This window comes from Lathamus discolor, chromosome 21, assembly GCF_037157495.1.
Source record: "Lathamus discolor isolate bLatDis1 chromosome 21, bLatDis1.hap1, whole genome shotgun sequence".
Classification (NCBI taxonomy): Eukaryota; Metazoa; Chordata; class Aves; order Psittaciformes; family Psittacidae; genus Lathamus; species Lathamus discolor.
In genome coordinates, this window is record NC_088904.1 from 1,363,524 (window position 1) to 1,380,315 (window position 16,792).

At 40.8% G+C, this 16,792-nt stretch overlaps 1 protein-coding gene across 1 annotated transcript in view; it reads right to left on the bottom strand.

The window, feature by feature from the left end:
- CPAMD8 (C3 and PZP like alpha-2-macroglobulin domain containing 8) overlaps positions 1 to 16,792 on the bottom strand; it is a 47,378-nt gene that overhangs the window by 19,351 nt on the left and 11,235 nt on the right. The window contains exons 15-30 of the mRNA XM_065699841.1: positions 16,260 to 16,432; positions 16,001 to 16,150; positions 15,726 to 15,887; positions 14,170 to 14,312; positions 13,161 to 13,223; positions 11,321 to 11,552; positions 10,580 to 10,733; positions 9,848 to 9,990; positions 9,329 to 9,380; positions 8,364 to 8,662; positions 7,723 to 7,948; positions 6,995 to 7,171; positions 4,599 to 4,680; positions 2,949 to 3,105; positions 2,427 to 2,501; positions 310 to 475 (exon numbers count right to left, since the gene is read on the bottom strand). Of these exons, the coding sequence (XP_065555913.1) occupies positions 310 to 475; positions 2,427 to 2,501; positions 2,949 to 3,105; positions 4,599 to 4,680; positions 6,995 to 7,171; positions 7,723 to 7,948; positions 8,364 to 8,662; positions 9,329 to 9,380; positions 9,848 to 9,990; positions 10,580 to 10,733; positions 11,321 to 11,552; positions 13,161 to 13,223; positions 14,170 to 14,312; positions 15,726 to 15,887; positions 16,001 to 16,150; positions 16,260 to 16,432 (2,454 nt within the window). The remainder of the gene's footprint in view (positions 1 to 309; positions 476 to 2,426; positions 2,502 to 2,948; positions 3,106 to 4,598; positions 4,681 to 6,994; positions 7,172 to 7,722; positions 7,949 to 8,363; positions 8,663 to 9,328; positions 9,381 to 9,847; positions 9,991 to 10,579; positions 10,734 to 11,320; positions 11,553 to 13,160; positions 13,224 to 14,169; positions 14,313 to 15,725; positions 15,888 to 16,000; positions 16,151 to 16,259; positions 16,433 to 16,792) is intronic.

Consider the following 16,792-nt stretch of genomic DNA (forward strand, 5'->3'; position numbering starts at 1 on the left):
TAGGTAATTCTTGGATTTGGGATGAAAATACAGCATCAGGGAATGCAACGTGGTCGTATTGACAGGAAAGATGCTGCAGAGCATCTGGTGCGTTTGCCTTCCTTCAGCATCAGCTGCGTGCATGGAATTAAGGTACCCTTTCTACAGAGAATCAGGAAAACTCCTGCCTTACAAAGCCAAATTGTGCTGTGAGGAAGACCTCATCCTCCCCAGTAACTCATATCATTCCAGTTTCAAGGGCTATTTGCTTGTTCCTCTAAAAGGATTGGCAGTTCAGGGATTGCCAGGTTGGCCTCAGGAGCACAGTACCTTGTGTAATAGCCATGCTGTTCATCTTCCGCAGCATCACAGCAGCAGAGGGACTGTGTAGCAGTGTCAGGGCATATGCAGTCAGGGCAGTAGTGTAGGGATCTTCTGCTGAATACAAGTTGGACTCTAAGAAGTGTTTTGCTTTGTCAACAGCTGTTCTTTCTTCCTATATTTAGGGGAAAGAGCCCAGACATATTACCAGCCTCTATGTGACTAAAGTTAGAATCACTTTATTTCTCATTACAAACCAAAAACACACCAAGAAAGATGCATTTTACTCTCTGCAGAATGAAGCTCTTTCCTGTCCCTAACGAAAGCCATGCATCACAAATTCAAGAAAAAAGGAGCAAACAGCAGAGCAAGAATGATGCAGACTAAATCTGAGTCACATTTATTCCCCCCTAAAGCTGAGGAAATTTCATGCCTCTGCAAGGCAGCAGATGAACAGAGCAGAAGTGAACTCTCTACTGTATGTTTGATTGTGTTCCTGACACTCCGGAGCGTCTAGCAGACGCCAGAGGATAATAAAGGCCAAGGTTCCCAGGGGTCCCTGCAGCCAACAAACATGTTTTATTAACTCCCTCAATGACCTCACCATTTAGGAACGTGGCTCTGATAATTTATAGAAACAATTTAATTGGACTTGATGTAATTTAGTTTCCTTTGATTTCCCTGTGGCACTAACCTTCCCTTTCCTCATTTCCTACCTAAGATCATTAGTAACACTTGCAAATCTCCTCTAGGAAAACCATTAGATCGGCATAAACTGCACTTCCAGCAAATAAAAATGCTAGGGCTGTCTTGACAAACAGCAGCCCAGAGAGAGCATCACATCACTTCTCAGAAGAGGGGGGAAACTGCTGACAGGAAGGCAGCAAGTTACTCTATGAGCATTGGAAGATTTTATATTTATTTATTTATTTATTTTTAGTAAGATTGAAGGCCTTCCACTCCTACAAGAACTGGGGGTCAGGAGGTATCTGCCTGCAGCAGCAGTACGGTTTCACTCATCAAGCTCTAGAGGGAAGGCATCAAAAGTGCTGAGATTATTACAGGGTTTAAAATAGACACTGCCCTTTACACTGGCTGTTTCAAAGGCTCCATGAACTCACTGGGTTTTGCCTGAATGGGCAATGCTTTTGTTTGACTGCAGATCACTAGGACATGCTGCAACATCTACTACACCTCCAGCTCTGCCTGTGCAGACCTTGCCCACCACCACTCTTGCCCTTGGTTGGTGAAGAACTGTGCTCATGGTGTGCTCAGTGCCTTTGCAAGTGGACATGTTCCCAGTCTGACTGGGAACGTTTAACGATAGTGTCACCTGAGCATCTCCATCCTAGTGAAATTAAATGCAGGCAAAAATGTAACAGAGGAGAGAAGCTCTATTTAGCATGATTTTTAAGAAGGAATCTCTAGATTCTGTAGTATAACACCAGTTCTACTGGAAATGATCAGTTTTTTCATACTTCAAAAACGATGCAGCGTAATTGCACATTCCTTTGTAGCTATTCTTTTTTCTGTAGTGTTCTTGTTCTGTTTCATTACAAAGAAAAGAAACATTTTCCTCCAGAGTCCTCAATCCAGCATATTACAGGAGTGCAGCTCTCCAAAGAGACTGTAATCTAATAGCAGTAGCATTTTGGCCACTGTAGCAAAGTCAGACCACAAAAGTTTCCTGGATCCCTGAAGCCTGTGCAGCCCTGGTTAAACTGCTGTTAGCACTCAGCTACTTAGAGCTTTTAGGTATATATAAGCAAGCCACCAGTATCTGCATGGGCTGCAACTGAACCTTGAAATGACAAGGCAGAAAGCACTTTTTGCAGCCATTTCTATGAAAGATTGTGGGATGGAGTTGCAGGGAAGAGTTTTGCTCTGGTAGAATGATCCTTGAACTGATGGCTGAAGGATGGGAGATCACCCTGAGTAACTCCAGAACAGATTCCTTAACTTTCGACTAATCTCAAGGCTTTCTAACAGCCTCTGTGACCTGGATGCTATCATTCTAATGAGTACACAACTTCTGAAAGTGAACAGCAATAAAATCAAGTTTAGAAAAAGAGAGAACTTGTAGAACATGCAGAATACGAAAGCTATTTTAACCCAGCTTTTGTTACCTCAGAAGATACACCTGTTTCCAGAAGAGATGCAACCACATAAGCTGTCAGCGAGATCTTACCATGGATTCCACCCTGGAGGGCAACAAAGAGAAAACAGTGGGGGAAACTGAGAGATAAGGATGCTGGATAAAATGACTCTTGAGCAAGACAAAGATTATGTTAGAAAAGAAGCTCTTGCATCATGGACCTTCTTTTGCTTTGCACATAAGGAGTATGAAATTTAGGAGCCCAACCCAACACTGTAGCTTCCTGCCCCAGGAATAGCCTGAGAACACGCCCAATGCACAGAACTTCATACTCCAAGACATGACTCTGAAGTGTTTTATAAGACTTGCATCTTGGTGTCCATTCCCATGGGACATCACACAGATACCCAAATTCTCCTGGTTCTCCTTGTACTATTGTAGCCTTTCCAGTGTAATATTTGTATTAGGCATGAGGAAACTGCATCACTTCATGCTTTACTAATAACTTCACAAATGCAGCTATTACATGATTTCGAGTTTGTATAGTTCTTACCTGAATGTCCTTATTTAGGATCCTACCCATAGCAGGAAAAGAACCATCTTCTTTCTGATGCTGGATGATCCAGTCTTTGGCAGCTGTTAGCTCTTTTGGGTCAATGAAAATAAACCCACGAGACTGTGCGAAGGACTTGAGGACAAAAGCCGTGAGCCTGTAAATAGGAATTTAGCATCTTTACTGAGAAAACAAAGTTAGAAGAATGTATCAGTGAGGGGAAGACAACATTCTTAGAAAGCACAACTATTCAAAGTCTTGTTGGGGAAACACAAAATACTGTTAAAAACCATTGATGGTATAATAAAAGCACTTGAACACTGTCCAAACTGGTGGATAAGTGCAGCATTAAGGGGCAAATTAAACTGACAAGTGTAACAGGAAGATATATTTGTCTTAGTTATGACACACTTCGAAATTCAGTTCCCTTTTATAGGTGCTTGTCTGTTACCCAAACTATTAAAGCTTTTAAATTAAGAATGAATCTCCTTATAAACATAGAATTACCTGAAAAGAGAGGAGTAAATTTTCCAATTTTGTTACTATCTTAACTAAAAATAAAAGAAATCCATTGCTGAAGTCTGAGGCTGTGGTAGACTTCATACAGAATTAAGTCTTAAGAAAGCAACAGGAGTGTTTCTGGAATTCTAAACCTCTGACATGCAACAAGTGTGAACTCTGGCCAGCTTTGGAAATTGAATCATTCCATTTACAAGCCTCTGAGGAATGGGAGGGTAGAAAGCATGCTGCCTGGCAGGGGATTTTTCAAGTGTTAAGTAATCCTGTGTCACCATATTTTACATCTAGGGACTGGGAGATGCCAGATCAAAGTTTACAATCTTAGAAACAGTGAGGCAGCAGCATCATTGAAGTGGTACCTCCCCTTGGATGAGTTCATGAAGAAAATCAGTTTAAAGCAAAATAAAGAGCAGATGGAGAAGACAAATGACAGCACAAGCGAATGAATGAAGACCAGAATCTGCTACATGTGAACCATTACAGTCAACTAATACGTTGATGTGATGTAGTACAACCTTAAAGGCTGTGGTTCCCTAAGGGGGACATCAGTGAGATGAGCTGATTTCTCAGCTTCTTGCTTTCATGTTGTTTGACTCTGAAAGGTTCTGCATCTCAATTCTCAGGGCATAAATCTGCACCGTTCCATTTCATCCATGATGGGATATAAAGCACTTGGGAGAAAGACTTCTTTGGGGTTGATTTTGGTGGTGGGTTTTTTTCCTACCCTCGTAGAAGCCTCTGCCACTTCCAGAGACAAGTTTCTCTGCACATGCTTCAGGTGAAGCTCCAGACCCTAGTGCAATTAGGTGCTTAAATGCCCCATGTATCGCTACTCCAATTCCAGTAGACCAAATACGATTCTAAAGGCCTAAAGCCTGGGCATACAAGCAGGTGTGACTATCTTAACTGCCCCTCAGTCTTAAAACGGCTATAATACACCTACTAGTGTAGTATGAACACTCAGCAGCATTGAAACAGTAAGTCTATGGTCATCAAGTATGATTTCTATTATCCACTGTGTGTGATACCATGATGGAAGCTGGAAAATTACTCTTCTTTCCTTGCCAACTGTGTATTTTTCCCATTTAGCAAACACTGAAGTTTCTAACTCTGTTTTAAATAGCAACTCACCACATGCTCCCCGAGGAGTCCCTCTCGCCAAAAGCACTGTATGAACCATCTTGTCTCTTGTAGGTCAGCTGGCGCTGGTAGCCTGGAAGTCACAAAAGAATTGGGGGAGTCCAAAATCCTCACATAGAGGAAAACAAGTATTTCAAGTGAATGAGGACTCAGACCATCTGGCACTAGTGTAAGGGATTCTGCTGCCCGAGGCAATCTCTCATTTTGCTGTGAGGGATAGAGCCAGCTCTGTGTACGTACACTGTAGCTTAGTCAGAAATCCATTCAGGCAAACATCTGGAAGACTACAACTCCTGTTAAAAATGGGATATCCCTCTGAAAAGATGCAGTATTAAAAGAAAGGTTTTTGTTTAAGCATACAGCCATTCTCCATCCAGTTTCCTGAAAGCACCGTGCAGATGGACGTTTCTTTTCCATGTTAAATGCTGAAGAGAAGAACTCTCTGCTGAAATGTCTTTTGAGACTGAAAATAGTGAAAATGCTTTTCCTATTAGGAAAATAATTTGCTTCTCAAACCTGTTTGTCTTACAACCATGCACAGCCCCTCCTAATAAAGGGAGCTCCTCTCTATTGAGCAATACAGAACACACCCATTGACAAAGCCCACCAGAACCAAACCCTTCGGAATGGGTATTTCTGATGTGGAGATATGTCAAACCTGCAAGAAGACTGTGTCAAAGACACTCAGTGCTCACCGAATTCTCTGACACGAGTAGACATTTTCTTCCATACTGCATGGCATTTTTATTGGAATGGATTACTTTTTCATTTCCAGAATGTTTCTTTGTTGACCTCTCCAGATACAGGCAACCCCTGAGCAAGGACTGCCCGTGACTCCTACACTTCTCCCTGTTGCTCTACAGCCTTCCAGTAGTCTTAGGGAATACTGAAAGAATGGTTTGAAAAATGGGAGGAACAGAGCTCTAGAGATTAATGATGGTCTTGTAGTAAAAACATCTTCGTCTGGGGGTTGTGGGCTATATACAAGTATGTGGCAGAAAGCATGAGATTGCTCACTAGTAAGTTATGTAGAAGAAAAGCACTTTTCCCTTAAACTTTTCCTAAGTGTTGCTTTCCAATGCATCAGATGGACAATTTAACTACTCATATTTTTGCATCAGTCTTATTTCCTCTGTTCTTTCATTTGAATGTTCATTTTGAGTTGACTTATGCTTCATTGCTCTTACATTTATTCCTCATTGCTTGCTAGGTTGGTAGTGGAACAGACTTTATGTCTCTCTTGCTCCTGAAATCTTCTGGTTCTAAGCAATTCCCTAGCTGCTTGGGCTCAGGAGAGGTTCAGCTTTCTAGATTTCCCCTGTTCACCTGCTTTTGTAGAACTGCATTTGGGAAAGCAGAAAAATTACTGCCTAGTTTAGCTCACACCACTTCTAAAGAGCAGGATATGGAAACTGTTGGGTAGCAGCACTTTCTACGATGGATGACTAAGCGATGAAAAAGTGTTCTGGCTTGGTAAGTCACAAAAGCCTTCAGAGTAAGCAAACAGACTTTCCCATCTAAAACCTTATACTTGGCAGGGCTCCAACACACACAGAAAAGTTTAAAGCTCTTGCGGGTTTCTTCTGTAAGGGTTAATCACCAGGCAGAGTTTGGAGCCAAAAACCTGGCGGGTTTGCAGATTTGTGAAAAAGAAATAAAAGCAAATAATATTGCAAAGGAAACACTGACCTGGACTAGGAAAAAATCCCCCTTGTCTTACTGCTATCAGCAAGCACAAGAAATGACAAGTGAAATGTCTGTAGCCAGGCAAAGGAAGCAGCACTGGGCTTTTGCTGCTGAATACAAGAAATAGATTACACATTACACTTAAGATTTATATTCGCAGAGGAGAACCACCTAATCCTGTCACCTCTGATTTCATGACATGACTATTGTCTGACTCATACGCACAGCTTTGTCCCTTTGGGTCATTCTCGTTTTCAAATGATCACTGACTTGTCCTGAGAATTGTATTTCGTTATAAAACTATTCTGCATGTGGCTCTTCCCAAATAAATGCTGAGAGAAACAATGCATAAAAAGATAGATGGCTTTGAGCTGTTTAGTGAGGTAGGACAGGACGCTGAAAGGACACATAAAAGCCTTTGTTATATGGCTCTAGAGTAACTACTCTGGACTTTCTGGAATGTTTAAACATAGAAATAAGCTGCCTAAGGGAAAAAAAAGAGAAAACATAAAGCAATAAGCATGTAAAATAGGAGTTATTGAAGGGAAATGCTGGCTACAAAGCAAGGGTAAACATCTTGCCGTCAAAATCTGTTCACCTGTGAGATTATCCTACAAGAAATGATGAATCTTTATCGCCTGGGACACTGTTGATTAGAAAAGACAATGTGATGCTAGTGATTGTAAGTGTAATGAAGTTACCTTGAACAAGGTAATCAGTAGCTTCGCTCTCCACCTCATGACTGAGTTGTTTGGTTTTCTGCAGGTATTTCAGGACAAAAACATTAGGAGCAAAATGGATCATGTTCTGCTCCCCACATCCAAATGGTAATCGCAAAAGATTGTCCAAGTTGTTCAGGGTAGGACCCATCACGTCTCCTGTTTGAAAAAGAGGCAGTATGTTCAGCAGCAAGGAAATGCTTTACTTCCTTTTGATGTCTTACAGTTAAAATCCACCTGACTACACTAAATTCTGCTAGCTACAGATAGTCATCTTAAAGAGGCTACATCATAAATTGAAAGTCCTTCAAATGCTAGTCTTAGCCTTTCAAGCTCTTGCTGGAATAAAGAAATGTCACATTTCAGAGTTTCATTGTCCATGACTCCCCAATTTAGACTCTGGGTTTAAACACAGCACAATTTTTGATTATGAAATGAATACTATGGATTCTAAGAGACAGTGCCTCTGCAAAGCCCTCAGGTGGTATCAACTTTAAGACACTGTCGACTCAAACAGGGTTCAAACAAGTTACCAAAAATCCCCCAAACAATTATTTGTCCCAGAATTAAGCAGCATACACCTTTGTGACAACCTATGACTGTCTTAGCTGGTGTCTATTACTCAAATACTGGTCAGAAGCGAGTAACAGCTGGAGTATCTTTTCATATTTGATAATTGGTACCTAGTGATACCTCCTCATAATTGATACCTATTATTGAAGCCGTAGCTCTTTCTGATCCTGGAATTATGTTGTGGGGAACTCCAAGAGTAAATGCTTCATTGTGATTTTCATCAGTCTCTTCTTTTCTCCAAATTTTAAACTCTCCCATTGACCCCCAGCCTGTGGAAAAGCCAATGTACTTCACCTCAAGCTGTTTGGGGACTGTCCACTCCACAATAATAGACTCATTTAGCACCCGAGTACCATGGCCAACCTGAAAGGAACAAAAAACCATGCAGTTCCAAGAACCCACATGTATGAAGTCAATCTGCCATGTATTCTTGGACCTAGTAACTTATGTGTGCACCAGAGAACACTGTACATGGATCAGTACCTTTCTCTTTCCCACCCATGAAACAATCCAAGGAATTTTAATGAGAATTCCAAAGGCTTGACCTCCACAGCATTGAGCACACTTAGCACTAAAAACACCAGAGACTGAGAACATCATTTGGCAAGCAGAAGTGTTCTGATTAAAACAGCCCGATCAAGACTTAATGTAGAAAAAGCAACAGGAATGCAGCTTTCACCTTCCTAAGCAAGCCTAATAGAAATCTGCCACATGTGTGCTCAAACTCTATTTAAGAAAGCAAGAGACTTCCAGATCATTTCATAGATAAATTCACTACCTGGATAATTCCATTTTTCCAGCTGATCCAGAAGCTGCGGAATTCATCCCAGGAAAGGATACCAGCTGTGTCCTTGCTGGCCACCGGCTCACCCATTTTGCTTATAGAAATCCATGTTTTAGTATTTTGATGTCCACCAATAACAATCTCTGTCATCTCTGCCATGTCATGAGGACCAGAGGACAAGGCCAGGTGAGCATCATTGTGTGCTTTCACAGCGATGTCAAAGTGTGTCATCTGGGCAGGTTTCTGCATGTATTGGTACTCATATTTGTTAGGTGTAGAAATGTGTATTTTCTCTAGTCAAAAAAAGAATGGAATGTTGTAAGAATTAGAGCTTAACCCACAATACTTCAAATCAACCCATACCTAACTACTAAAATTTAAACAGACTTCTTCTAAGTACATGTTCCTTTTTCCATCCTCTCTTAAGCAAACTATAAAAGTACACATGGATGTTTCTTCTCATCTTCTAATACAGAAGATCCTTCAATTCAAACTGCTGAGCTGGAATTCTTATGAAGTCTGTAAGTGATTTTTCAGTTCTAATCTAGTGGTCAAAAGCATCTCTGTTTAACTACTGGAGTTAACTCCGAGCTATCCAAATCTTAGGCAGAAAGCACATACTTGATTCCAGAACTGAATTTTAACACATCAACTGCAAACGCAGCACAGTCACAGTTACTGTCCACAGTGCTGAATGCTGAACCTGTTCCGAAAGTAAAGGAATTCAATTGCCATTTCCAGAAATCACTTGGGCAGTTAGAGCAAATTCATAATTAGCCAGCCAGGGAAGAAAGACTCTTTATTCAGGAGTTCTTTCTAAACCCCAGAACTCATCAATCACACAGAAATGGAAACAAAGAGGTTTTATTATTATTTTTTCCCCATGAGATGATGCCACATATTTCTATTTATAACTAAAATCAAACAAACTTAATATCTCATTCAAATCATGAACTTACCATTTGGGCAGAAGAACACACTATAGGTGTATTCTCTGGACAGTCCCTCTGGCTATATAAAGACAGAAATCCATACATAAAAACACAGTGCTTGGATTAGCAGTAACAGCTATGCAGTTTTACTTACAAAACACAGAAACAATATTCTGCTGCTGTACAGTGGTTTATATCCTTTATAGAAAAGTTCTTATGCTAGATTCCATTTGCTAGAGAGATGCTAACCACAAATCTCACATTGCAGCACATTGGTTAGATGCACAGAGCAAACTTATCTGAGAAAATTTCTACCCCTTTTTCTTCTGAATAGTACTGAAGATTCACAGGCAGGAACTCAGAATCCAACAGGCTCTTTCTGTAAATGCACCCCTAAAACTGATCATTTCCAGGAATATAAACTTAGATCAACTTGTAGATTCCTATAAACCTGTTCACATACCATTGACTACCTAAAAACTTCCATGATTTGGCCAAGCAGTTACAATTGTTTTTGTGAATTATTACAAATTCCTATTTTCTTACTTCAATAATAACACTGCTGCGAACATAATCCACTGCCACTGGGGTCCTTCTGTCCAGATAATTGTCCTCTGAATGCTTCCCATTCTTTAAGGTCTGCATCCCATCCTGACAGCAGCTGGTTCCACCGTAAGCAAAAGCTTTTGCTAAGAAACAGAAGGGGAAAGAAGCAGAGATTTTGGGATAGGAAGATCTTCAGGAATTCAGGTGATGATCTAAATGAATTAGGATACAGTTGATTAACAGTATACTGAGTGGTTTGTAATTACAGCTCTCTTATATCACCTTGATTCCTTATTTGAATGGTCACATCTAAAACCGGACACTCTTTGGACAGTCACAGGGCAACAGAGATTCTTTTTCGTAGTTTCTAGTGTTGCACGGTTTTTACAGTGATTGCCAGGTTGAAAGATATATAGAATTTCTTGTTACTCTCTTTTAAACAATGGCAACTGATCTTTTCAGGCAGAGGTAAGACGTCCAAACCTTACATGACCACATATCACACAACAGGGAATCTCCTGAAGTTTGTTCAGACAGACTCTTCAGCTCATTACAGTTAGAGAAGCTGTTTCTAAGAAACAAATGAGGTTGAAGAGCAAAGTTGGCAGTGAGTGGAATGAATGATTCCACTTTGGGGTACGAAGGTAGTAAGAATTTTCTTCTGAAAGAGGAATACAAAGGAACACTTGTAAAACTCCTTCAAGCAGCAAGCTAATTTTATATCTATACTACCAGTGATGTTGCTCAGTCCAAGCTCATTGAAGGACAAAACGATAGAGGTGGGTTTAGCTTCCCCAGGGGCAACGCACTTCTTTCTTGTCAGATGGTGTTTCCCAGGATGCCCAACAAACTTTATGCCTTTTGGAACAGAAATCTTCACGTGGACCTGTGAAAATTTTGGAATGCAAGTTTCAGCTGCAAAAACCAACTCACAACCCAAAACTGAAACCCACAAAATGCTTAAGAAAAATCATAATATGCGCAGATTATTCATTCTTCAACCCTTCCAGTAATGTATTTGACAGACAGTGTTATTTTAAGCTCTGCAATTCTACAAGTAGTTCAGACTGACACTGCTAGAGCTAGACAGATAATGTGTTTGAGAAGAAAACATCTAAGGAAACAGGATTTACTGGAAAAAACCTCTTTCAAAATAAACCCTTTCAGCAGCTTTCTGATTCGGAAGGGCATTCTTCTCTGCAGTTCGGGACAAGCTCCCCAGTTGTCATCCCTAGAGTGTTCAATATTTGTATTTCTGAAGTGTTGCAAGACACTTCAGACTACTAGAGCTGTGTCAAGCTAAAACTAAATAAAGCTTGACGTTGATTCATATTGAAAAGCAGTATTTTTATCTGAGCTTATCACTAAGTTATCTCTAGACCTTATCTACTGCAACTTTTAGATCACTTCAGGAAATTCTGATGATAAACCAGGATTTAGTAACTTGGCAACAGGAGTAAAGAGGGCTGTTACCTCTACACAGACAGCTAAGTAGTTGTAGACAGTCAGTGGGATTTTGGTCTGTTCCCCCCGGATGACGTGGTAGGGCAATGTGAACTCGATGAAGAAAGGTTTAAATGTCTTCAGTTCTGTTTGAGTGGCAATGCCCAACCCCTGCTCCTCTGACAGCCCCACAGCTTCTGTGATCCAGGTAGTGATGGAGTCTGGCACTTCCACATGCAGCTGTGCTTCTCCAGACACATTACTGCCAAAGAGAACAGGGAATCACTTGCAACTAGCATTAAGTAAGCAGCATGTCAGGTGCTGGTCTGTGTATTGAAATTACAGTAGGAACGGGATGAAATTAAGTAGTTGGATAAAATCCTAGAGACCATTATGCCTTTGAACAGTGCTAGGTTAAGCAAGCACTGTGGCCCATCAATGTGGTTCCCCAGCTCAAACTAGAGCAGAGATCCTGGGAAATGCACTTGGCCTGACAGCACCAAGTCATTTTCATTTCTTTTAAGCACACTAGTTTCTTAATATTTAGGTCTTCATCCTAACTGCAGTTAGGTAGCTGGTACCTGCAATAAACTTCAGCCCTGAAGAGTAAGCAGAAGGGTGTCCTCGCTACAGAACTGGCAGTATTCCAGCCTGTTTAACCGGACAATTTGTTGCAGCTGATGTTCTTTCCACTGGGATTTCAGCCCATAACCAGCATTAACATTATTTTCACACATGAGGGCGCTTACTTTCCTGGGCGGGGGGCCAAAGTACACACACATTTCCAGCCATTAGACCCTCCAGCCAGGCTCTAGGAATTTTTAGAATTGGTTTGGGAAGTTGACATTAGGCTTTTGTTTCTGGGCTGGTTTTTTTGTTGGTTTTTTTAGGATTGTGTATTATAATTATAAACGGTAGAAGAAACCCAAAAATTCTTCCTGTTCAAGAGAGTGGAAATCAAGGAATGCTCAACTCAGTTGTTCCTAATGAAATGAAGTGGAGAAAATGCAATCTGCAACTTTTTATTCCACACTCGCCCACTTATAATTAACTGGCCCCTCTTGCTGAGGCCCAAACGGGCACTTCTGGAATTCTCTGTGTATTTCTACAAAGCGTATTTCACGCTCAATTGAACAGATTTGAATACACTTGCTGCAAGTTCTTGTCAAATTTAATTTATAACCATTCCTTGAGAATGAAGTTTACTTGCAAACCTGGAGAAGCCTTTTAATAATTGCTTCAAATTATCCTGATGCGCTGCTTCTGGAAGAGATTAGTTATCTGTTTTATTCAGTTTGGTTTTAGTTCCAATTGTAACCCAGTGGAAACCATGATTTATGAGGCAGTAAATTAAGGTTACATCAGCTGGAAGAGAAAGAAGGGCTCTGTGCGATTTAAAATAGAATACTCACCAGTGCATGCTTGGGCTATAGCAGCATTTACAGAAGCAGCTATTCTGCTTCCATCTCCTCACACACAGCAAACTTATAGCCCCACTTGTTCCTCAATAACTTGTTGATGCACCATTTCCATAACAGAGTAAGACCTTGAAATGTGTTGAACCAAACCACTGCTCTTTTTCTTCCCTGAAGATACTCCTCTGCTCTTGACACCATGGTGAATCACACATGGGTTGCAGTGTATTCACAACTGGCAGATTCAGCTCTATGAAAGTGAATACACTTCAAGGCCAGATGAAATGTTACAAAGAAAGACTATTGATTAAAGCAGTAATGAAGAAAAGGAGCAAGAAGAAAGAAGTATCAGAAGGTGCCAACGTAACTCCAGTAGGTTTTAAAGAGCTTTGTTTTCCATAAATTGAAGAGGATGCAACCCTCTGGATATAATTAAAGGAATTCCTTGTCAATACCTGACATTGAGGCAGTGCCAAATCCATGTTTCAGGAAAGAAGGTTCTTTTTCTCTTCTCTGCTCTGCTAGAACAAGAAATAAGTCCTTGGCAATGAATTCTTTTAATAAGACAGTTTTAACAGTAACTGATAAATCATTGTTATCACCTGAATGCAGCTCACATGACCCACCAAACTCTAGCTAGTATAGATTCATTACAAAGGGAATGGGTGTATCATTCTTGACACATGTTAAATCATCTTTCCAAATGATCCCATTGTGCACACACACATCAAACAGTCTGGAAACATCAATAAGAATCTAAAGAAATTAGTATAAATAATATTATTTATGTTGGTTTTTAAGGAAAAATAGTTTTATGATCCAAATTCTTTCACCAAAAGAAATCAAAGGAAACATGTGACTTCCCATGAGATCACAACACGGACTTTACCAACAGCAGTTACCCCAACCGCTACTTCATATTCCTTCTGTTTCTTCTCCTGGAATTGTTCTGGTCTCTCATATCTTCATAATTCAGTTGTTTTTCTACACCTGTGATGATTCGTTAACTTTTTCTTAACTAACCTCCAAACCTCACTCTGCTAAGAGAGGCCACCAGGTGGCTCAGAACCTAAAGGGAGCTGCAGCATCAGCCAGAGTGCTTCACACTCCCCCATTGTAGTTCTTTTGACCATCAGGTAAATGGTCAAAACCCCAAGCAATGGGCAACTCCGCAAAACCAGGGCCAACTCGCACATATTGAGAAGCAGCAACTCATTCGCAGAAAACAGAGATTCAAGTGATCACTTGGAAGAATATTACTTTGCATTTTTCAATAATTAATTTAAATTTAAGGAAGTAGTCTCACTTATAATTTTTGTTGGGTCTATCAAGAGTCTCCCCACACACCCCCCTTGTCTAAAACAAGCAATTTCCTGAGGGCATGGAAGTGGAAAACAGATGACAGTATAGAAAAAATAGCTCTGAGTATCATAGACCATATATGCATTACAGCAAAAACGTTACCTTGGCGCTACTTTAGAATGCATTGTAGCTACCAACGTCCCAGTATGTGGCTGAAAAGCTGGGACGGCCTCATCTGTGTACATGCCTCCATTCTGTCTGTGGTTTAAGCTGACTATATCGGTCATTACAACCAAGCCAGTTTCCTAAACAGTAAAAGTGAAGACCACAAAACAAAAACCAGCAAGGGAAAAAAAGAAAAGAAAAAGATAAGAGAATTAAAACAAGAGAATTAAAACAAGAGAAATAAAAGCTTTTCAGACAAGAATCCCCCAAGCCTGTACCAACATTTCCAGGGCAAATTTCAATTGAAACTTGAGGATTTTTAAAAACTTAATATAAAAATGTTTGTTAATGTGAAAATATGTGGACACTTCATAGGAAGAAGCCTTATGTGAAAGCTCTTGTTTGCTTGGAAAATGCATTTAAACCAATATCTAACATTTCTGGGTACGTGTAACTGCCAGGCAGTTACAGGTGAAAAATTATTACACATATTTTTCCCCTAGAACATTACATTACAGCTTTTTATCCTTCTTAAAAGCTTCCAGTGTGTTCTGCTGCAGTTAGCAGGCAGCTCTCCCATCAGACATCACCAGTCCTGTGCTCCCAGGAATGCCAAGCAAAATGGAAACTGTCCACAAAGCTTCACAGGAAAACTGTAGAATTCCTAAGAAAGCTGTCTGCCAGCTCTGTCCCCTAAATGCACTTATTCATAAGAGACAGCAGTTTCCAGACACCAAAGGCAGCATGAGCTTTGTTCTCTTTACATACACATCCAATTATTACAGATCAGGTGTAGAGCGATGCATACGTACCAGCTAGTAACATATGTACAGAACATGTTTATGCCTCTAAGAAAGAAAACAACCCATCAGAACAAAACCTCACAAGACAACAGGGAGAGAAACAGCATTGACTGAAGCAGTGGGCAGTTGGGGGTTTAGTTTACGATTAAAAAGTTGAGGCATCGGGAGAATATGCAGAAGACTATGGGGTTTAAGAACACATAATAGAACAATTCAGCTGAAATTGCAGAAAGGACAAAGAATAAAGAGGCAGAGGATGAGAAGGAAGCCAGGATCATTGTTATTATTAGCAGTTATGTGGACTTAAAAACGGAAGGAACACAAAATATTAGACCTGTGACACTGGTTATCTAGACCAGTCTATCTTTAGGAGTTGCAAGCAGTAGAAGCCTATGTAAAGAATATAAAACATATATAGCAAGCCTTTCACATGGCACGGCCTTACGGTTTCAGGCAATCAGGGAACAGAGATTATGTGCTACAGCCATGGGGAAGGCAAAGAGCTGGGGTGGCAGCAGAGTCTGAAAGGGTGGATGGACTGCACTGTGCAACTGTAGGGAGGCAAGAAGGAGGCCAACAAGCAGAACCCTTCAAATACATCAGGTAACAATCATTTTAATCAAAAGGAAGGCAAGAAGCTAATGGAAATAGAGCGTGGGGAAAAAAGAATGGCATATGGAGCTGAAAATTATCTGCAAACATAAAAGTAAAGAAGACACTCCATAGAGAAGTGAGGCTGATTCTTCCTACTGTGAACGCGAAGCGAGCATCCTTGGTGATGTCCCAGTGCCAGGGAAAGACAGAAGATCTACGGCGTCTACGGGAGGACATGCCTGGCCACCAGAAGTGCCCTTCTTCCTTTGGAGCTCCAAAAGCATCAGATACATCATACTCTGCAAGCTCTTGAAAAACCTGCAGGGAAAGGGGAGAGACTGCTGTCCTTAGGTATGAAGGCTACCTACCAAAGGTGAAATGCAGATAGCTGTATTAAGAAAAGGGCATCAGTGTCTTAAGTTTCCTTTTACCTGACTGGCTGTCAGCTGAAAACCGGTCTTCAGCAAATAGACGCTCTTATCCACAGTGGCAATGCAGACACAGCTTGACTTTGCAGCTCTGACCTTGATGTTCACAACATCACCAGGTCTGGTCTCATTTGCTGAGAGCACCACTGCAACCTAGGAATTGAACATCAAATCCCATGATCTCAACTGAGAATCAGCACATAAAACTACGAAGATTAACAAGACACCAGCCCTTCCTCTCCACTAGCAATAGTGCCAATACCTGATTTTCAAAGGACGACTTCACTGTGAACTGCAGGCTGTCTGTGACCCCTTCTCCATTCTCTCTGACATAATACACCAGGAGACGGCCCAAGGGAGCCATGTTGGGAACTACTGAGAACCGGAGGAATGTCCTGCAGACCTCAGCCTCCGCTGCAGGGACACTGGGAGGTGCTAATGGAAATAAATGGGAAAAAGGAGAGTTTTAGTAATCAAAATCACTTTCTTCCTGCCCCATCCAAATGCTGCGAGGCACAGAACTCTCCAGCCAGGACTTGCATCCTTCCTGTGCTCCTGTTGCATAAATTCTTCTTGAACTCAGAGTCTTTTCCCTTTTGATTTTGGGAAAGCCGATAGGCAATTAGCAGCCATGGCATAATGAGCAGTATGGAGAAGGTGGAACAAATACTGAATTTTTTCCTGTTCCCTGAATTCACCAGATTTGTATTTTCTATTATTCTTTATACAAACTAGGAGTCCACACTTCATTCCTTCTTGGAGAAAGAAATCTTTTTTCTATGTGTGTGCAATGAA